Genomic DNA, 23,351 nt, shown 5'->3' on the forward strand with positions numbered 1-23,351 from the left:
CGATAAATGAGACTACAAACAATTAAGTAGTACAAAGTTCACAGAGCCCGTAAATAATGAATTATTTTATTCTTTTCATCTCCAGAGATTACAAAATTTTGGTTGAATTTAAATGAATTTTAAATCTGAGTAACATTAAACCATCCAGTGTAACACTCTTTCCAATGGAGAAATTTCCTCTACTCATAAAAGGATATTCAATTTAGGACTGATTATATCCAAAAAAAACAAAAATTGAGAGCCTAAAATTCACGATAAAAGAATATATTTAATTATATATCTGCATATAAAATTGAAAAGTAATGAACAAGATTTGTGGGTATTACCACAGTAAATCTAGAATATATACTAAATGTAGAAAGAATCTTGCAAAAACAAACATTCATCAAAATAATGCTATGTACTATATAGATATACTTACATAAGTAGTAAAAAATAAAAAATATAGACAGGAAGGCATTGCACCAATTTAGGGGGGAAGGAGTAGAGTAGGATGGAGCTGGAGTAAACACTTGGCCTGTATCTGTAGTGTTTCATATCTTTAAAAAACATGATGCCAAGATGAAGAAAGTATGCCAAGTATTAAAATATCAAGTCTGATTAGCAGGTAATCTTATATTCTCACTTTTAGAATATTTCATTAAGAAGATGTTAGAAATAACCCCTTCTCTCTTGCATTTCTGAGATCTAGCTACTGAATGCCTACTTCAGTCCATTCCAGTGCTGTTACAGCCTGGATCTAGATGTCTCCCCAGAGCAATATGTTTGTGGTAACTAAATGGGTTTAGTACAGTTCTGAGTAATGGAAGCCCCATTCTGGGTAGAGGTGGTACCAATCAATAAGTCTGTAGGCTGAATGGAAGGAATATAGAGAGAAAGATGGAAGGCAGGCTCACTGCCTCCTCTCTCCCCTGCCATGGACTGTTTCTCCTCTGTCGTGCCACCCTTCCAGGTGACTACAGACTGAAACTTCTACAAACTAAAATAAACCTTTGCTCCACTTATGGATGACAGGTATTTTGTTCCTGTAATGAGAGAATAAGACAAGTGCCAAAGACTTACTGCTGTGCCACAGAAAAGTCTATTTGCAATCATCTGTAATTGTTAGAAAGTACATTCATGCCAACAATGAACCAAAATCCGCCTTCCTATTACTTCTGCTGACTGGTCTTTGTTACTGTCTCTTAAACACAGAATGAATGAAAACATCCTTTATTAAAACAACTCTGTAAATACCCACAAACATCTCTGAAAGCCTCCCAGGTTTTCTCCCTGGGTTGAGTTCACACTGTCCCCTCAACCATTCCTCACATGGTACGGCTTCGTCTCTATATTGGACTGTCTTCAGTTAAAGGAATCTGGTTACTGGGTTTCATGGCAGTGGCATCAATTATTGACACAGTGTGTGCAGTCAATTACTATCCTGGCACTTTTCAGACTAGACCTTCTCCTCTTGCCACTCTGTATAACTGATTTAAAAACCAAATGCTGTAGACTTATTTCAGCTATGCTTCACCTAATACAGTAACTTAAAAAGCAATTATATCAATTTTCTTTTTCAGAACTTTATGTACTATCTCATTTTTTAAACAAGGTACATTTGTGCCTTTTATAACTAAGAAAAAAATTTAGAAAAAGAAGTATTTGTTTTGACCCACTTTCAATGCCCATAACAATAAAAGTAATTGATTACCTAAACCAGGTAGGTTTATAGGTGCCTATAAATGAGACTACAAACAATTAAATAGTATAAAGTTCACAGAGCCCATAAATTATGAATTATCTTATTCTTTTCATCTCCAGAGATTACAAAATTTTAGTTGAATTTAAACGAATTTTAAATCTGAATAACATTAAACCAGGTCTTAACAATAAGGTCTTAACAATAAGCTATGCCTTCTAGTTTTGAATCTTTTGCAATGGTGATCAGCAAGACTTCTTATTTCATCTAAGTTTCTGATAAAAATGTTGAAGGACTCAAGGAAAAAAGCATGCATGCCAATGGAGTTACTCTTTGCATAAGACTTCTATTAATTTTAAGCTGTGTGTGGTGGTGCACACCTGTAATCTCAGCACTCAGGAGCCTGAGATGGGAAGAATGCTGTGAGTTCCAGGGCAGCCTGGGCTACATAGTAAGTTCAAGGCTAGCCTGCCCTACAAAACGAGACTCTTGTCTCAAAACAACAAACAAAACAAAACAAACCAAGATGTCTAATTTTTCTCTTTGTACCAACCCCTTGCATATACTGTCTCCATTATAAGATGCTTTCTCAAGTACTTTGGAGTCAAGTTAGAATGTCTAAGGGTCTTTCCTATCTACCACTAAGGCAATCCTACCGGTTAGTTGGGCATTAATGAATCCATACTTGTTTTTCTCCATTTTTTGAAGTACACATTTGTTTAATATATATCCTTGTAAGGTCCATCAGCAATATGACTAGAATTGGAAAATCAGGAAGTCCACTTGTCACTAGATTTCAGGCACAGACTAAAATGAATATGGGTTTGAAAATTTGCTCAGAGTTTGGACAGTGGGGATCAATGGCAATGAAGAGCAGCTTGCCCAGGGACTGGACAGAGCACACACACAAGTCAGAGGCAGAGCTGGGCAGGGTGGTGAAAGTTTTGCATCCCCTAGCAAGCTTTACTGTAGTGCCCCAACTAAGGCACCCATGAAATGTGGACACTCACAGACTATGCCTTTTGTGTTCCAGCAAAGCCCATGTTGAGTTGCAGAACCTCTTGAACTTCAGTTAAACCTGCAATGAGACAGGACTACACTAAATTCTTCACAACCCTGCCCACCTATGGTCAAACCCACAATTATCTAAACTTACTAAAAATACTGTGGCACTCGTTTCTCAAAGCCATCTCACAATTACTCACCCTTTTAGGGACCAGAGTGCAAAAAGGAGCAGACTGTACATCATGCTCTGCACCAGAAAGGGAGATCTAGATGGAAGCAAATTTCCCTAAGTCTAAACTAGTGATCAGAAACCTACAGCACGTGTGCCACAGCGGTGTGTTTATACCGCTGAAAGCTCTGCAAGGTTTGCCTTCACTGGTTTAGACTATGGGCTTCCATCTTGGATGGACATCAGAAACACCTATAGACCTTTCCACAGTTAGGAAAGGCAGACATCAGAGGCACTGACTCAGTGGATCTGGGGTGGGTGACAGACATCTGTACTTGTCAAAGTGCTTCACAGGTGACTCTGACATGCAGCCAGGTGTGAGAATCTCAGAACCATCTACATCCATGTTTTTAATAAGACAGCAGCTTTCACTTCCCAACTAGGGATCACTCAAACTATCTCCCCTATCTGCTCTTACATGTGTACTACACAAGTAAATCACAAAATATTCCCCATGGTTTCTACCAGAAATGCACATCCTCCAACTGACTCCAGCTCACTCATGGAAACCCTCCAGTTCCCAAGCCAGCTCTCTCCCCATTTCCCATAGTGGCCATTTCAACTCTTGCCCTCCCTTCTTCCTTACTTTTCCTTCCTTCCTTCCTTCCTTCCTTCCTTCCTTCCTTCCTTCCTTCCTTCCTTCCTTCTTACCCACACCTCCATGACACTTCTTTTTATGCAGGTGGCTTCACTTCTTACTTTACCATGGAAACGGAAGGTATCAGGGAGGAATGCCACCCCCAGCTCCTCTCCTCTACTACTTCTAACTTATCTATACATGGAGCCGGACAACTGTCCACCTCCTTCTTCACACGCATTCTCTCAATCTATCCTGTCATGTTTCTTTGGAAGACTCAGTCCATAAGTTATCCTTCCCTTCTTTCTCCTGTCTTGTAAACTCTTTTTCTGTACAGGTTCCTTCTAATAATAATGCTTAGGTCTCTCTTATCAAATGCTTTGGAAATCAACAGGGAGATTCTTCAAAAAACTAAAAATAGAAATTTTATTTGACCTGGCAATATCTCTCCTAGGTATATTCCCCAAAAACTTCCTACTATAGTGATCCATGCACATCCATGTTTCTAGCAGCACCATTCACAACACCTAAGCTCTTGAAACAGCCTTGATGCCTATAAGGATGGTAAAGAAAATGTGTCATATGTACTCAGTGAAATTTTATTCAGCCATAAAATGAAAAAATTCATGTCATTTGCAAGACAATGGATGGATTTTGAGACCATAATGTTAAGCAAAATAAGGGAGATATGGAAAGTTAAATACCACAGTTTCTCTTATGTGAGAAACTCAAATATAAGTAAAGAGTAAAACAAAGACAGACTTTTTAAAGATGGGGAAGGTGTCAGGGGAAGGGAGAGAAGGGAGAGGACTGTCCTCACACGACAATCTAATGTCTCCAGTCATCACCAAATGTGCCCAGGTGGACAAAATTCCCCCTCCAAATGAGAACCAATGCTTTGAAACTTTCCCCACAGCATGGCCCAATGAATTATTTTTCTAAAACACAAATTAGATCCATCATTCTCTTGCTTAAAGTCCTGCAAGGCATAGTGGCACATGCCCACAAACCCAGCACACAGAAGGCTAAGGCAGGAGGATCACAAGTTTGAGGCCAGCTTGAGCTACAGACTAAGTTCAAGGTCAGCCTAGACTACACAGTGAGAGACTGTCTCAAAGCAAGCAAGCAAAACTACAAATACGAGTCTCTTAGTTCAGTTTATAAAGGGTTGCATCACTGGCACCTGCTAACTCTCTGACTTTCACTCGGGATCAGTTCAACTCAATCCAACTAAAGCTACTGCAGAATGTCACACCACCACCCTGGAGTGCGACTGTGAGACCCTCCATGCCCTGCCTCCTGATCAACTTGCTCGCCTCCTCACTCACTGTTCATTTTATTTCTGTTGCATTTGAAATTCCATTTTCCTGTTTCCTCTATGTATCCAAACTTTGGCCCCAGTGCTCCCAGTGCCTAAGATGCCCTTTCTCTATCCTGCTGTGTCTAGCTGAAATGACATGTGCCTTTGGAAGTGCTTCTTCATGTCTGTAGACAATACACACACCCTACTTTAGTCAACAAGAGTGGATAGATATCTGCCCTTTAGTGAGGTGCTGCTCACTCCCACATTTCTGGCAGCAGTGGCCTGGCTCCTTGTCTAACCTACAGTCCTATCCACCATCATAGCCCAGGTGCTCAGAATAGTGCCTGTCATAAAGCAGGTGGAAGGAAAGGGAAGAAGGCAGGTTTGAGGAATATGAGCTGATTCCCGATGGACTCATGTGGGCTTGCCTGCCCGTATGATGAGTCACAGCTTATATGACATTAACTTCAGTTATTCTGGTTTTTGGGGGAGATGTCAGGCTGTCCTTACAATGAGATTTGGCCTTCTGCAAGGTCATGGCAGGTAGCATATTCATTTACCGCCACAGATTTCCACAGGCTGACATTACATGAAATCAGGAAGGGCATCATCAGAGTACAATTGGTTCTAATGAGATCCTTGGTATAAAATGTTTTAGGGATCCTGTGGTACATTTTTACCATTAGATTTTCAATGAGAATTCAAATTATGAAGGAAACCAATATAAACCACTTCACAGGCCTGATTAAGAACAATGAATTAGGGCTGAGGATGTAACTCAGTGATAGAGTTTTCGCCTGGCCTTGGGTTTACTTCCCATCTCAAAAATAAACAAACAAACAAAAAAGAAACAAAAGATAATGAATTCACGGGCTACAGTGGTGCACACCTGTAACCCCAGCCACTTGGGAGGCTCAGCCAGGAGGAAGATTGCAAGTTTGAGGCCACTCTAGGCAATTTATTGAGAACCCATCTCAAAAAAAAAAAAGAAAAAAGCTCAGCATTACCTGGATTCAATTCAAATACCTCAAAAAAACAAAAATAGGGATTACAGTTTTACCAACTCATTTTAGAAAAATATGTTTTCACTAAGAAAATCAAATCAAATCAAAGTGGGCAGAAAAGGCTTCTAGATTCCTCTGTAACAGAAACATCCAAACAAGACTGAATAAAACCTTCTAAACCCAGTTAAATTCAGTTAGTATAAAAAAAATGAGTTAGTTTGGTCTAAAGATACCAGATCATAAAAACCACAGGCTGAAAGTACCCTATTTTAGTATACAGTATTAAAGCCGTATTAGCTAGTCAAAAAACCATGAAAGAATCCCAGGTATCATTACCCATCAAAATTTAGCCTAATTCTCAAGTATATGCAAAGGAAATGACAGTCTCAGATTTGCTTTAAAATACTTTAGCAACAACAACAGTAACAAAAAAGGAGATAAATTATATGTGTTAAATCTTGATAAATATTGAATCAAGATCGGCATCTGGGGTTCATTATATTAGACTCTACTTGCATCTATTTGAAAGTTTTGAAGTAAAAATTAAAAGTCAGCTTATAATAAAAATTAGAAATAAAATTTCATCTATAAAAATTTAAAATATCTCAGACATTTATTTTAAGTAATACCTCTGTTATAAAACTACAGCACAAGTTAATTGGAATAATACCTTTACATTTTGTGTAATGTTTATTTTTAGGTTCAGTACACACTGGGAAATCAAATGAAACATTTTCAACCTAAATCTAGTAATGAATTCAGATTTTACACCACAGACTTTAAGGTAAGCAGGAAAATCAAAGGTATGTGTTCTTTAAAACAAAACAAGCAAATGGCTACGGTAAGACAGTACAATTGTTTCAGAAACGAAATTCAACAATGTTTCCAGAGATTTCTGGAAATCAAAGTAAAGGCTGAGCCAAACAAAGTTGTATCAACCAAAGTGCTCAGCCTCGTCCATTTCATTGAGGATGCTGAGCTCTCCACCTTGCAAGGACAGAATGCCTCTCACATTATACAGTCTGGATTTACTTACACATCTCTCCCTGAGAATGCTGGAGAAGGGAGCTAAGAGGCAGATCAAAAGATGGCAAGAGGAAAATACATGTTTATGCCTCTGAAAACTAATACAAAAAAAAAAAAAAAATACCTGTACTCAACCATCTCAAAGACTATAGAAATCTTAGGGATGGCAGAAGGTTCAGATTAGAAACATCTTACCTGCAGAAGAACTCCCATAAATCTAAGTTTTGAATTCTCTGAATTCTTTCGATTCGGTTGCGATCCATTGTTTTCCCAAAAAGACTGGCAACTTCATTATATTCATGTGTTTGACTGTGCAGAGAAATGAGCTGGAAAGAGAAGTTTGCATAGTCTTACTAGGGTCCTTCCCAGTTTCTCCATAAGACAGTTAGTTACTTCTGCTCTCACCTGATAGGGTACTTCAGTGTTCACATTCTCCCAGTGTGGTGGCATAGGTATAGCTTCATTTTCACAGATGTAACTTCAAATAGCAAAGATAAAGCAAAATATCAAGAGCTGATTATAATTATTGCTAGTTATTTAGCTTTTTCACCAATGGTGAATTTCTGTACTTAGGTTATTATGGCAAATGCAACCAAGTGTAGTCTTTGGTTTTTTTATTTAAAAGTATTTTTTGAATGTCTCTTTTGTGTTACTTGTTAGGTGCTGAATTGTGAACTTTGATGGAAAATATACAATCATACATTCACCATCAAATTTCAAAAACAGCCTGGAATAGTGGGGTATGTCTATAATCCCAGTATTCTAGAAGGCTAAAGTAGAAAGACTGCCAAATTTAAGACCATCTTAGGCAATTTCACAAGACCCTAATTCAAAAAAGCATTGGGAGTTAGCTCAGTGAAAAAGGCTAGTTTAAATTTCCCATATCTCCAAAAAATAAAACAAAAACAAACAAAAAGTTAATGGGTGGAATTAACAAATCCCAAACCTATACAGTACTTAACTAATTTTTTTCAAACTCACTCTCAATTTTGAAAAAAATAAAGTAATGTAGACAAGCAAACACATCTCTTTGCTAGGCTTCTCTCAATTCTCTGGGTTATGTTAGGGACAGGTCCTTTCAATACAACAAAAACTCCAATGAGGAAACAGGAATAAAATGGAGAAAATAGTGCTTTGGAAAGAAATTTCCATAAACAGCTAGACACCAAAGAAGAGAAATGAAAACCAAGAACCAGAAACAGGCCAGTTCAGTCAACCACACAGTGATCAGGAAACCCAGAGTTTCTTTCAAGGTTGGGAATTTCTGGTCCATGAAGTATATACCCAAGTGAAAAAGAATCACGTAGTGTCAAGCAGTTCCTCAGTGGATCCACCAGAGGGGCACAAAGGAAAGCTGGAAAAAGTGACTGTACTTGCTGCTAAGTTTGCAGGATTTATATTGGACTATTTGTGAGGCCAACGAGAGATCAAAGAGCCAACCTTTACAGTGTCCTTATGGAGAGGACCAGCAGAAGATCCTGGGATACAGATGCAAGGACAAGGACCTTTCAGGTCCTCTCTGGGAAGATGCCACAGTATCAGCACCAGAACTGTAGCATGCCCATCTTCAAGGAGCAGTACTGTGTGCCACTCCTGTGACACTCATGGAAGATACTTGGATACCTGGATGGGTGCCCTGGAACAGGAACCCTCCATGGGCAATTCCATACCCACCTCCTGCCTTTCCCAGCAGCTCCTGTCCCCCAGCAGCAGTGGTGGTCCTCTTCTGACTCTGATCCATAGCCTCAATATTGAGAATCAGAAACTGTACCCGTTCTGTCTGAAGACAACAGAACAGTACAATTCTGCAACTAGGAATCCCTTTCTTTCCCCAGCCAAGGTAGTGAGAATAAAACATGAAAAATTTGTAAAAAGTAATATAGGGTCCAAACTGATTAAGCAGAAGCCCAGCATTTAAGGTAAGCAGGAAAATTGAAGGTATGTATTCTTTAAAATAAAACAAGAAAATGGCTATAGCTCATTTCTGTAATCTCAGCTGCTCATGAGGCTAAGGCAGAAAGATTGCAAGTTTCAGGCCAGCCTGGACAACTTAGTGAGACACCATCTTGAAAGAAAATGAAAAGGGCTGAGGAGATATAGCTGACTGGTAGAGCACTTGCCTAGCATGAGTAAGGCCTTGCTTCAAGCCCCCCTACCACAAGAAAAAAGAAAGAGAACACATATAAAGCAATATACAGAGAGAAGTTTCCCTCACAGCCTAGTCCTTGTTCTGTTTAGTTCTCACTTCCTGCCCCAAGTCCAGGTAATCACTGTCTTTAGTCTCTCAGATATTCTTTCAGAACCCTAGACAGCAAAAGCCAAGTTCTTCCTGACACAAACAGAAGCACAAAGTACTTATTTTTGAATGCTTTTTTTCACTTCATGTATTCTAATCAAGAGCTTTCAACATCAGTACCCAGAGAGCCAACAAAAAAAACTGGTACATAGTAGACATTCAATAAATACTAGCTGAATAGATATGTACATTCTGTCTTACAGATGGGCAGAACTCCACTGTGTGGGTTTGCCACGATTCACTTCACCAGACCCCTACTGATATATTTAACCTTGTCTTCAACTTTTTTCTACTCTATTAACAACCCACAAAGAACAAGTTTGTTCATCTGTCATATTATATGTCCACTAGTCTACCTGTAGAACAATGTTTTTGAAATGAAATTTCTGTATTGAGGTATATATTTATTCACGATTTTTGACAAATAACTGCCCAAATACCATGTTTGAAGGTTATACTTTATGTTTTCACAAGTGTTGAGAATGCCTATTTTCCAACAACCTCTCCCAAAAGGTGTTATGAAACTTCTGAATTTTTCTCAACTTGATAACAAAAATCTGATATTAATTAATTTGTGTTTCTTTTATTATGAATGTGGCTGTATAAGCATTCAAATTCTTTGGCCATCTTGGTCTTAGAAAGTTCTAGAGAAACTCAGATATTAGAGGAATTGTACCTTCAACTATAATGAATTAAAATTTTTTCCTAATTTTCTTCTCACTTGGCCTAAAATATCTTTTAGCTATAAAAAAAAACTTTAAAAAATTTTGTGTAGTAGCTTGGCATGGTAGTCCATGTCTGTCTGGTAGGTTGAGGTCAGAGGATCAAAAGCTCTAGTCCTTTCTGTGCAACTTAGCAGGACCTGGTCTCAAAATTAAAAAAAAAAAAAAAACCACTAAAAATAAAAAGTGCTGGGATATAGGTTAATATGAAGGTTACTGTTAAATTCCCAGGACAATACCAAAAAATTATGTGTTCATAGCCTTAATTTGCTCTTTGCAATAGAAACACTCCTTGTTTGCTGGCTGGCAATAAATGCTCATCACATTTCTGCAGTATACACACATTTCTGTATCAGCACTCACTGACCTTCCTCACTCTAGTGTTCCTGTAAACTATTCCTCTCCTTTTATTCTTCTCTTGCTTGCTTTTTAGTTTTCTCCCTCTTCTATCTTTGTTCTAAGATTTGTACAGTCTAGGAGAGAAAAGAGTGCTTGATCTCAACTTGTAATTCTTTCCCCACAAAGGATTAGCAGATATAACCACAGACAATTACAGTCACATTTGCCATCATTTTTTGTCTCATTTTTCTCCCAAAATATACACTCTTTCAAGATACGTAATTCCTTTATTGTATCACTGATATGATGTAGCTATTAAATGTATCTCTATAAGTATTAAAGCATTAATTATATAAATACTTGAATACATCTTGATGCTAAAATATAAGCCGAAAATCTTGAGAAACAAACTGATAAAAACTTAAAATATTTAGTTCTTTATTTCTAAGTCTTTTAATTTTTTTCTTTTGCTCTAATCCTTTCAAAAGATCTCCTTGGAAGGAGTAAAAGGCCCTGTCCACAATTCACATGCTACTTTTTTTCCAGTTTCATTTTAAATTCATTGAAAAGAAGGAATTTTAATATTCACCTGCAGAATCCTTCCAGAAAATTGGGGACATGCTCTAACACTTTCCCCTTTAATTCCATTCACATGAATAACAAATATTTATTTTCTTCTGGCATTTACATCTCTTTTTTCAGAGCATATCAGTCCAGAGAGTGCAAAAAAGGCAATGTACAACCCGAATCCAGGAAACAGATAACTGTACCAATGTACAACAGGCTTCCTTAGGCCTCCTTCCATCCCTACACATGGAATTATTTGTAGGTCTGGCCTGGGGAAATCAGTAGAAGTGCAGACAAAGTGGGCACTTAGGTAAGATTTACGGCCCAAATAATTAGATGACCTATGAGAGTATCTCCAGGTGAAATTCAAACTTACCTTGGTGGTTTATTTTAAGTGTTTATAGTACGGACCATAAGGCATTTTGTAACTGCCATGAACATTGTTCTAAAGAATTGAAAAATAGAAACATACAAGAAAAAAGGTGGAAAATTGAAGGAAAGGAAACAATAATAGAATATAATAATTTCCTATTTCATCTACAAATGAGATTTAATATTTAAAAGATCAATTTTAAGATCATTACATGACCTACTGAAGTACTGTCAATCTGTTTTTCTACTACATATTAAGAAAGAGAGACGAAAGGAAAACCCCACTATTTCTGCAGTTTTTCTCTGTACAATACCTGAAAGCAGTGATAGAAAAGGGAGCCCTTTTTATTAAGCGCTGTTTTCCAGTGGTGAGATTCGTTTGCTTCATTTCTGTGTACAAAAACAAAGATATGGGATCAGCGACAGAAATGTACTACTATAAAGTATCATGAAGATGAGTAACCATGCTACACGATGCTCAGAAATTACGGTGTGCCGCGAGTAACTGACAAGCACAGTGCATGAGGATACCTCACCACGCAGCTATTTATCATGTCAGAGGGGTGCTCAGGAGAGCACAGAATCAGTGCTAGGTCTGAGCTCATGCACAAGGATGTTAATTTCAACTGCTGCTCAGTATGCAGGGTCTGCTCCTTTCTGTATCACACTGAGGTTAAAGTGATGCTAAAAAACAAGAGCTTTAACTTCCGAGGGTTAAGAATACTAGAAAGAGAGAAAAAATTAACTCTTCTGTTACTAAGTAGAAAAATATATTACCATTTCTCCAAGAAATATGGAAGTGATTATAAAACATACATTACCATTAGAAAACTTGCACAACCCCCAGAATTTCAAAAATTTGTACATTCATGGCTTCTCTTAAATTGTATACCTAAATAAAAAAATACAGAAAATCTGGCAAGACCCAACACATATTCATATAAAATATTCTAGTGATAAAAGACTAATTGATTTCTATATTTCTTCTTCTTTTATCTATGCCTCAGCCTGGGCAATATTTAGCAGGTCCATCTCTTCATTCCCACAAAGTTAAGCATTATATCCTCCTGTAAGCATCTACATACTGCTCCATTCCGAAATGAAGGGGCTGACTCCCTGAGACCAGTGCCAGTGTCAAGTGTGCTCTGCCCTTTCTATATTGTCCTTGACCTGGCACACACGGGCATGGCCCCCTCAGTGCATGGTCCATAACCTCAGTGCCATCTTCTTAAACCACTGCAGTTTCAGTTTTATTTTCACCATTTTTACAGTGAAAACCTGAGCTGGCTAGTGGCAGAAGGGCTGGGGCTACAAACTTTGGAAATAGTATATGTTAAATGCCAATAATTACACCTCTAAAATAGTGTCATTATATAAAGAGTTGAAGAACTTGAGTTGTTAGTATATATGACTCCTATTCTGTGATAAAGATATTTTTAAAACCATGTTTTCTAACAGAAAGCTTTCAAAAAATATAGTTCACTAGTGAATATTCTTTGCACAGCATGTGGCTAACTAAATTATCTGCCAAATATTTTAATAAACTTCATCCTCTTCATGAAACCACAAGCCTGTGTACATCATTCTACTTCAAAAACAGCTCTTGTATGCAAACCTAGAAATGTGCCCCCAATATCTGCCTAGGACTGTCGCAGAAAGACAAGTGTCAGGATTCCTTCTCTGGTAGTCTGTTCAAGGCCTAATGTCAGTAAGACAAAGTTAGAACTAGTAAGACTCCAATGGTTTTAACTTTTGATAATTGTTTTACAAAATAATTGTTTTACAAAACAAGAACAACTCTGACAAGAAATGATTATAAGATGCCTGGGTATATCAACTTCTTCCTGGCCCGAGCCTCTTCACTAGCTCTGGCCAAGGCTCATCCCTAGGAGTCTGATAAGGTTTTCTCTCCTCCCCACTACAAAATACTACAACTAGAATCAGAAAGACACAACTAATAGAAACCGGGAAAGGAGAGCTAGAGGACTAAACTGTGTACAACAAAACACGAATTCATTAGGAAAGCCTCCCTGACCATGTCTTGTTTGCTTCTGGTCAACAGATAGCAGGTGCTTCCTGCTTAAAACCCAAGCGGGTGAATCCAACAGGTTTCTCATGGGGTAACTAAAAGCACTCCATGTACATGCGTAAGACCCAAAGCGGGGCTGATTTCCAGATTGACTGGCTAGCCTATGAAAGAACCAATAATACTAGAAAATGGCAGACAGAGCTTGGTGTGGTTGTGCATGCCTATAATCCCAGCACTCTTGGCAGCTAAAGGAGAAGGATCACAAATATGAGCCAAGCCTGGGCAATTTAGTACAACTGTCTCAAAAAAAACCAAATGACTAGGGATGTAGCTTAGTGCAAAGGCCCCACGTTCATCCCCAATACTGAAAAGCAAAACAAAAAAAACAATTTTTTGGCAAAAATACCAAGAGAGGGGTCACTAGGCTACCCTTTGGTCTTGAAACTATTATCAGTTATCTACTATCATTCTCACTTAACATCTGTTTGTACTTTAAAGTAAAAAGATTCCTGTTTCAAATCTATTTTCAGAATCATGAGAATCTATTTTCTCTTTTCAGAATGATAAGAGCTACAAGCTGGGTGTGGTGGCATAAACCTGTAAACTCAGCTACTTGGGAGGCTGAGACAGGAGGATGCCAAGTTTGAAGCCATCCTAGGTCACTTATCAAGGCCCTGTCTCATGTACACACACAAAAAAGCTATAAAATAATTTGTATTCCTTACAAGATAAGCATTACATGAACTCAAAATATGATGCTCTCCATATACATTAATATAGGTAAGCAGATAAACATGCCTTTATAAAAGGCAATGTTGCTCAAGATTTCAAATCTTGAATTTTTATAGAGCTATCTTTGTGTGTAACAAAAAGGATTTACTTCAGTTTGCAAACATATCAACTAATCCTGATCTTCAGAGCTGCAGATTGTACTGTATCAGAATACTAAAAGCACACAACTATTAGGGAAAAAACATACCTGCGAAGTCTATCTTGTAGCTGAATTTGGAAGTGGTAAAAGAAATGGAGCCGTAAGGGTTTGTTTTGAAGCTTTTCTCGATATCTTCACTGCTGACTGAACACTGAATGTTGGCATCCGGCTTTAAGACAGACCAGAGAGTTTTGTTTACCAGCTGCTCATGCTAGTGAGGTGGCCACAGAAGTGGTGCTGGAGGAGTGAGGAAACTTAGAGCACTTATTCTAGTTCCCAACACGGAAGACCAACATGATGGCAGCACAGTGAAAGCAGCTTAAAGATTTAAAAAAAAACAACTGCTTATGGTTGGTCCCCTTCAACATCTGGTGACAGTGCCTTTTTACAAACTGTTACAATTTTTACAAATTATTCCAATAATTATACTAAGTGGATCAAATGAAATCTTCTTTAAAACCTTGGCACAGTTGAAAAAATGGTACAGGTTTTTGAGGATGGGTTCAAATCTCAGTCTAATTCCCTCTGTGACGTTGGACAAATGAACTTTTCTGAGTTTTACTTTCTTCAACAGTGTTGACAGAGTTCAACATTTGGCAGTTTGTGAGAATAACAGAGAAAACATGGCACTTAGAAGGTACTTAATAAGGACTTGCTGTTCCCTTTCTCTCTCTTTGACTACCAGTTCAAGCTTGGAGTTGCTCAAAAGTAAATGTACAGAGCTCACATAACACTGGCCTTCTATACATAGTAACACACACTGTCTCTTCTAAATAAATCACTGTGAAAACTTGGGGAAAAGCAAAAGAACTGGAAGAATTTCTAACTTTTCTACTAGTTAAGCTATTTATTTCTTTAAGTTTTCATTTAAATCCTGCAGTCACACTTTGTATCTCAGTGAAATGATGTTACATGAATCTAAGCCCCTTCTATTCCATGCAAGGGAGAGGGTACCTGAAACATGTGCCACTTCCCACACTCCGCAAGGTAGAACCAGCCCCACTGTGTATCTGATGTATCCATGTCATCCGCTCCAGTATCTGTGGTTTGGGATATGAATTCTTCTGCTTTGTGAAACATCTCCTGAAAATTCAGAAAGAGGTGGAAGAAGAAGTGATTTTATTAATAGCCAATGTGCTTTTTTATGGCTCATTATACTTCTTTACAGAGAGCTCTATTCCAATGTCTTTCCCACAGTGACACTTTAAAAATAACATTCTATCATGCATATTGGCTCTAAACATAAACATTTTAAAATGTTGAATACCATTGTTTAACAAATCAGGCAAACAATAATAACTTTAGATAGTATGTATCAGAGCCCACAGAGTTCTTCTGGGAAGCTGCATAAACAGCCATAAGCAGTTCAGATTTTCAGTACACTCTCAGGAAAATTTTTTAGTCAAAGTTCATGTATTCATTCAAAATAATCTAAGCCATCATAACTACTTAAGATCAAATGCATCTGATTGTTGTTTAAATATCATTATTTCACCTAGTGGTATAGATAGATATTTATAATAAATGGTATTCAGTATAAAAGTAGGTTACAAAATGGTATTAAGTACAAAAGAAGGTTACAAAACTCAGAAATAGTAAGATCCAATTTTAATAAAAATCTATTTATACTTACCCATACAGATGTGTTGTGCATATACATAAATATATTTGTATATGCATTTGAACACAGAAAAGGTCTGGATATATACTTCAACTTGTCATAGTGTCTCCCAGGTATCAAAATGATGGCAACAGTAATAACAAAAATAACCATGGCTAACCCTTACATGGCCAAAGTGCTGTTTGAAGAACTGCACAGATAGCTCATTTATGTCTAACAACAGCCTATACAAGGTAGGTACTTAGTATAAAGGAGAAAATTGAGGCAGAAAGGTCATACGATAGGAAAGGAAAGCCACAATTCAAACTCAGGTAGTCTGGATTCAACATCTGTGTATTTAACTACCCTATGAAATTGCCCTATACCTATCAATAATTTGCAGTGTTAACTAAACTACTTACCTTACGTACACATCATCACTGAAAAGTTTTAAATGTTCTTGGATGGATATTGTGATAATGAAGTCAATAGAAAGGGGATGAAAAGAGGCCAGTCACAGAAGATTAAACTTTATCTGGAATTAGGTTTCCTGCCCTCATTCTTTAAGGACTTTTTAACTACTGATTTAAATTTGCACAACTAATATACAAAAACATTCTTCTTAGGGGGAAAGGAGAGAGAACATTCAAGATAAAGCTAAAGACTTGTTTGACCACCACTCCTACTCCTGCATCCTCTCAACCTCCTTCTCCAAGGTTGATCTGTGCTACTAATGAACTATGTACCATCCAGATCTCTGTGTAACTACATACACACAAATAAATATAGTTATCAGCAATCTGTTAAGGATTAGATTTTTTTTTTTTTTTTGTATCAGGAATCAAACTCAGGATCTTGCGCTTGCCAGGCAGGTGCTTATGCTGCTGAGGTATATCCCCGGCCCAAAGATTAGATTTTATATATCTTTGATTTTTAAACAGAAAACACATAGTACCACATAAATTGATGTAAGACTATCTGCAAAAGTAATAGCAGAAAATATCCCAAACATGGAAAAAGAATCTGACATACAGTAAGTAAGGCACATAGAATCCTAACTAGCCATAACCAAAATAAAACTACACCCAGACATATAATAATCAAGATCCCAGACATCCAGCAAAAGAACAGAATATTAAAAGCCAGCAGAGAAAAGAAACAGATCACCTGTAAAGGAAAGCATATCAGAATCATGGCAGGTTTCTCAACACAAACCATGAAATCAAGAAGAGCTTGGACTGAAGCATTCCAGGTCCTAAAACAAAACAATCTCCAACCCAGATTGATGTATCCTGCAAAACTATCCTTCAAATTTAATGGAGAAATAAATTATTTCCATTACAAAGAAAAACTAAAGAACTTCACAAATGCCAAACCAACCCTGCAAAGAGTACTAAAAGATATTCTAGAAAGAGATAAAAATGACCACAATTTCAAAAACAGCAACAGAATGGAACCACTTTGTAGGGCAAGCAATTAAACAGAGTAAAAGTAGGAAAACAACAACAGGTAAATAACATAACAAAGATAAGGCAACACGTTTCAGTTATAACCATTAATGTAAATGGCCTCAATTCACCAATCAAAAGAAGCAGGCTGGCAAAGTGGATCGAGAAACAAAATCCAACAGTATGCTGTATACAAGAAACATATTTAACTCAAAAGGAAATTCATAGACTGAAAGTCAAAAGTTGGAAAACAATCCTCCATGCAACAAGAACCCAGAAAAAAGCATGAGTAGCTATTCAGTTTGCAGACAACGCGAACTTCAAACCAAGAATGATCAAATGAGATAAAGAAGGTCACTACATACTTGTCAGGGGAAAACTTCAAGAGGAAGAGATAAAAATCATAAATACATATGCACCAAACATGGGAGCACTCAACTATATAAGACAAATCTTAATAGACACGAAAAACCAAATAATTAATAACACTATTGTAATTGGGGACATTAACACCCCATTGACACAAAGAGATAGGTCAACGGGACAAAAAATCAGCAAAGAAATAGCAGAATTGAGCAAAACTTGCAAACAAATTGACTTAGTAGACGTTTACAAAATGTTCCACCCAATAACATCAGAATACACATTCCTCTCACCTGCACACAGGACTTTCTCTAAAAGAGACCACATACTAGCCCATAGAACAAACTTAACTGAATGCAAAAGAATTCGAATTATCCCATGCATATTATCTGACCATAGTGCAATAAAATTGGAAATTAATGAAAAAGATGCCATAAGAACTCCATAAACACATGGAAATTAAGTAATAGCCTCCTGAGCAATCAGAGTCACAGAAGAAATTAAACAATATCTAGAAGCAAGTGAAAATGTAAATACAACTTACTGGAATCTGTGGAATGCACTGAAAGCAGTCCTCAGAGGAAAGTTTATAGCAGTGAACTCACATACCAGGAAAACAGAATGAGAACAAATAAATAGCCTAATGGTACACCTTAAACTTTTAGAAAAAGAAGTCAGCCAGGCATGGTGGCACATGCCTGTGAATCCCAGCACTTAGAAGGATGAGGCAGGAGGATCACTGGGAGTTTGAGACCAGCCTGGGCTATAAAGTGAGCTGAAGGCCAGCGTGAACTGCATAGCAAGACCCTGTCCCAGAAAAAAAAGAAAAGAAAAAGAAGAAGTTAAGCCCAAAGCCCAAAGAAGGGAGAAAATTATAAAAATCAGGGCAGAAATAAATGCAATTGAAATGAAGAAGACACTACAAAGAATTAATGAATTAAACAGTCGGTTCTTTGAAAGAATAAATAAAATGATAAACCCTTAGCCAACCTTATCAAAAGAGAAAAAACTCAAATTTATGCAATAAGGAATAAAAGATGTGTAATCACCACAGACCCTATAGAAATTCAGAACATCATCAATACCTAATTTGAAAATCTTTACTCCCATAGGATGGAAAACACAGAAGAAATGGACAGATTCCTAGATATGTACGAATTGTCAAAGCTGAATCAAGAAGATATAAAAATCTTGAATAACCCAATATCAATTATGGAAATTGAAAATGTGATTAAAAACCTACCAACAATGAGTACAGGCCCAGATGGACTGAATTCTACAAGACACTCCTCCAAATCTTTAATGGAATTGCAAAGGAAGCAATTCTCCTTACCTCACTTCTGGAGGCAAATATTATACTGATACCAAAATCAGAGAAAGACCCAACCAAAAAAGAGAACTACAGACCAATCTCCCTAATGAACACAGATACAAAGATAATTAAAAAAAAATACTAGCAAACAGAATTCAGCAAATCATCAAGAAGATAATACACCATGACCAAGTAGGATTCATCCCAGGGATGCAGGGATGGTTCAATATACACAAATCAATCAATGTAATACACCATATAAACAGAGCCAAAGACAAAAATCACATAATCACCTCAATAGATACAGAAAAAGCTGTTGAAAAAGTCCAACATGCATTTATGCTAAAAACTCTACAGAAAATAGGAATTGATGGTCTTTACCTCAAACTGATCAAAGCCATCTATGACAAAACAACAGCCAAATCATACTAAATGGACAAAAACTAAAAGCTTTCATTTTAAAATCAGGAACAAGAGAAGGATGTGCACTGTCACCACTCCTATTCAACACAGTTGTGGAAACATTAGCCAGAGCAGTTAGAGAAAAGAGAGATATAAAAGGAATAAGAATAGGAAAGGAAGAAGTGAAATTATCATTATTCACAGATGACATGATACTCTATGTGGAAGACCCCAAAAACTCCACCAAAAGACTCCTAGAATTAATCAACAAATTCAGTAGCATAGCTGGATACAAAGTCAACACTCAAAAATCAAGCATTCCTATACACAAACAACAAACACACTGAGAGAGAAATTAACAAAAACATACCTTTCCCAATAGCATTAAAAAATTAAAATATTTAGGATTCAACCTAACAAAAGAAGTAAAAGATCTATATAGTGAAAATTACAGTACTCTGAAAAAAGAGATCAAAGAGGATTTCAGAAAATGGAAAGATATTCCTTGCTCATGGATAGGAAGAACCAACATTGTGAAAACAGCCATGCTTCCTAAATTGTTGTACAGATTAAATGCCATTCCAATTAAAATACCATTAGAATACCTCATGGACCTAGAGAAAATGTTCCTAAAATTCATCTGGAAGCAGAAGAGACCCAGAATGGCAAAAGCAATCCTGGGCAACAAAGACAAGGCAGGTGGCATCACAATCCCTGACTTGAAATTATACTACAAAGCTACTGTGATAAAATCAGTATGGTACTGGCAAAAGACAGACCTGAAGATCAATGGAATAGACTGGAAGATGCAGCCACAATCACAAACACACTCAGCTACCTTATATTTCACAAAAGGAACAAACATGTTCACTAGCGGAAAGTTAGCCTCTTTAATAAATGGTGCAGGAAAAACTGGCTTTCCACATGCCAAAGACTAAAACTAGATCCATGTCTATCACTGTGCACCAAACTCAAGTGAAAAGGGATTATAGATCTAAGTATTAAAACAGAAACACTAAATCTACTGGCAGAGAAAGCAGGTAAAAATCTTGAAGACATAGGGGTAGGCAGAGAGCTCACAAACAAAAACCAAACTGCACGGGAAATACTTCAAAGAATCCACAACTGGGATCTCATCTTACTGATCAGTTTTGCACATGTAAAGAAATTACCAGCAGAGTAAAAAGAAAACACACAAATTGGGAACAAACTCCAGCGGACTGTCCTTTGGACAAAGGACTTGTACCTAGAATGTATAAAGAATTAAAAAACATCAGCCCTCCAAAATTCAAAGACCCAATACAAAAATGGGCATCTGAGATGAACACATACTTCTCAGATAAAGAAATACAAATGGCAAATAAATACATGAGAAAATATTCAACATTATTAGTCATTCGTGAAATGCAAATTAAAACAACACTGAGATTCCATCTCACTCCAGTAAGAATGGCTACTATTAAGAAATCGACCAATAACAAATGCTGGCAAGGCTGTGGAGAAATAGGAACCCTTCATCACTGGTGGTGGGAGTGCAGACTGATGAAACCATTGTGGAAATCAGTTGGAGAGTCCTCAGTAAACTAGGACTAGAGATTCCATTCAACCCAGCTATTCCCCTTCCGGATATTTTCCCAAAAGAACTGAAAACATCATATCACAGCGATATATGTGCGATATGTGTGCTTCCATGTTTATAGCAGTGCAATCTGTAATAGCTAAATTGTGGATAAAAAAGTTGTGGTATTTTTATATAATGGAATATTACTCAGCTATAAAAACAAGATAAACTTGAGGCTTGTATAGGTAAATGGACACAGAGACCATTCTCATAAGTGAAATAAATCAGACCCACAAGTGTAAACACTGTATTGTCTCACTAGTGTAAGAACCTGAAAGAATGAATAAAATCTAGACATTGTGAAATGAAAGGAAAATGCTCAAAAGGAAAGAACAACTGGGATGAGGGAAAAGAGAAAAGAAAGGAGAACATATGTATATATGTTAAAAATTAATAAGAGGAGCTGGGTATGGTGGCACATGCCTGTAATCCCAGCACTCTAGAAGGCTACAGCAGGAAGATCACAGATTTGAACCTAGTCTAGGCAACCTGGTGACTTAACAACACCCTGTCTCAAAGAAAAACGGGTATGTGTGTGTAAGCGGGGAGGGGTGTCCTGAGAATGTAGCTTAGTGTAAAGCCCTTGGGTTCAATCTCCAGTAATGCAAATAACAGCAATAGGAATAAAAATGTTATACTAGAAAATATTCACTTAATTAAATAAGGTAATAAAGTAGAAATGAAGGAATAAAAAATCATAAATATATAGAAAAAAGTGAAATGACAGATATAAATAATTTAATTTGCAAGTAAGTTCCACTAAAAGTGGTGAATTAATCCAATTCAAAGACAGTTTTCAGGTTATACTCTTTATGAAAGATCCATCTATAAACCCATTATAGGAATATACTGTAGATCCAATGATACAAAAAAATGGAAAGCAAAAGGATGAAAAATTTATAAATCATGCAAACCACAATCATGTAAGGCCTCAAGAGGCTAAACTGTACTAATGTTAGACAGGACAGACTTTAAAACAAAAAGATTTATTAGAAACCCAGTGTGATGGCACATGCCTATAATCTCTAGGACTCTGGGAGGCTGAGGCAAGAGGATCACAAATACCAGCCAAGCATGAGCAACAGCTAGATCCTGTCTTAAAATAAGAACTAAAAAAAGGACTGGGGGACAGTGTGTCAGCCCGGGCTGGGCTGAACCCTAGATATCTTCAGGAAGACTGGTGAGTTGCGGCTTTCCCTCCCTGACCAGTGTGCAAGGCAGGCGAAACCTCAGGCACCCTCTGGGGCCTTGGTGGCTACCCACCACACTCCAGGGAACCTCTGGATCTTCAAAAATGACAAAACAAAGGAGCAAAATGCAATCCCAGACCTCCACACCACCCAAAACAAGTCCAGGAGGACATCAACACAGAAGAGTCTGGAAGTCACACAATTGAAATTTCTGAAATGATAGCAACTGAAGTATTTATGATTTTTTATTTTTTATTCCTTCATTTCTACAACTCCATCATGCCATAGAAGACATCAGATCAGAAATTTCTTTTCTCACGTGAGAAAAGAAATGACAACAATAATGAAAGAAATGTTCAGTATATATACAAAGTTGACATTGACAAGAAAATAGAATAGTATAGACAATGCATGGAAACCTTGAGTGAACAATATAGAAAAGAACTAGAAGGTATGAAACACATGCAAACACATATCCAGGAAATTAAAAATTCCATTGAAAGCTTGCAAAACTGAATGAAGCTGAAGATAGACTTTCAGACATTGAAGACAGCATTGTCACTAATGAATGTGAAAGGAGGGATCTCTTAAAAACAACAAGGGATCAGGAAATAACAATTCAACAACTGCAAGATGAAGAAAAGAAGAACAATGTCACATTAATAGGTATTAATGAAACAGCAGGTGTCAACACAAATGATATAAAAAGACTATTTGCAATAACAGCAGAAAATTTCCCAGGCATGGTAAAAGAATCGGATATCCAGAAAAGTAAAGCATATAGAACTCCAGTTAATCATAACCAAAATAAATCTACACCCAGACATATAGTGATCAAGATCTCAGAAATTCAACAAAAGCTAAGAATATTAAAAGCTGACAGAGAAAAGAAACAGATCACCTATAAATGAAAGCCTATCAGAATCAAGGCAAAATTCTCATCACAAACCATCAGGGCAAGAAGAGCTTAGAGTGAAGTATTTCAGGTACTGAAAAAAAAGAACTTCCAACCCAGACTGATGTACCCTGCAAAACTATCTTTCAAATTTAATGGAGAAATAAAATATTTTCATGATAAAGAACAACTGAAGAAATTCATGAGTGCCAAATCAATCCGACCAAGAATACTAAACGATATTCTACAAAGAGATAAAACAGACCGCAACTTCAAGAACCACAACAGAAAGGAAGCACCAAGCACAGCAAGCAGTTAAACAGAGGGAAAAGGAGGATCCAACAGCAGGAAAATACCATGACAAAGATACGCCAGTACATATCCGTTATAACCATCAATGTAAATGGTCTCAATGCACCCACCAAAAGAAGCAGACTAG

The 23,351-nt window shown here is 37.1% G+C and overlaps 1 protein-coding gene across 5 annotated transcripts in view; it reads right to left on the minus strand.

The window, feature by feature from the left end:
• The window catches only part of Parp11 (poly (ADP-ribose) polymerase family, member 11), a 132,824-nt gene that overhangs the window by 70,853 nt on the left and 38,620 nt on the right, over positions 1 to 23,351 (minus strand). For all 5 annotated transcript variants that reach the window (XR_001233047.1, XM_013511664.1, XM_013511662.1 and 2 more), the window contains exons 2-6: positions 15,036 to 15,164; positions 14,130 to 14,250; positions 11,436 to 11,511; positions 7,231 to 7,303; positions 7,021 to 7,151 (exon numbers count right to left, since the gene is read on the minus strand). Coding sequence is in view for 4 of the 5 variants with exons in the window: in XM_013511664.1 (XP_013367118.1) it covers positions 7,021 to 7,151; positions 7,231 to 7,303; positions 11,436 to 11,511; positions 14,130 to 14,250; positions 15,036 to 15,164 (530 nt within the window). In the remaining variant the exon portion in view is untranslated. The remainder of the gene's footprint in view (positions 1 to 7,020; positions 7,152 to 7,230; positions 7,304 to 11,435; positions 11,512 to 14,129; positions 14,251 to 15,035; positions 15,165 to 23,351) is intronic.

Source organism: Chinchilla lanigera, unplaced genomic scaffold, assembly GCF_000276665.1.
Source record: "Chinchilla lanigera isolate Chin_1 unplaced genomic scaffold, ChiLan1.0 scaffold00012, whole genome shotgun sequence".
NCBI lineage: Eukaryota > Metazoa > Chordata > Mammalia > Rodentia > Chinchillidae > Chinchilla > Chinchilla lanigera.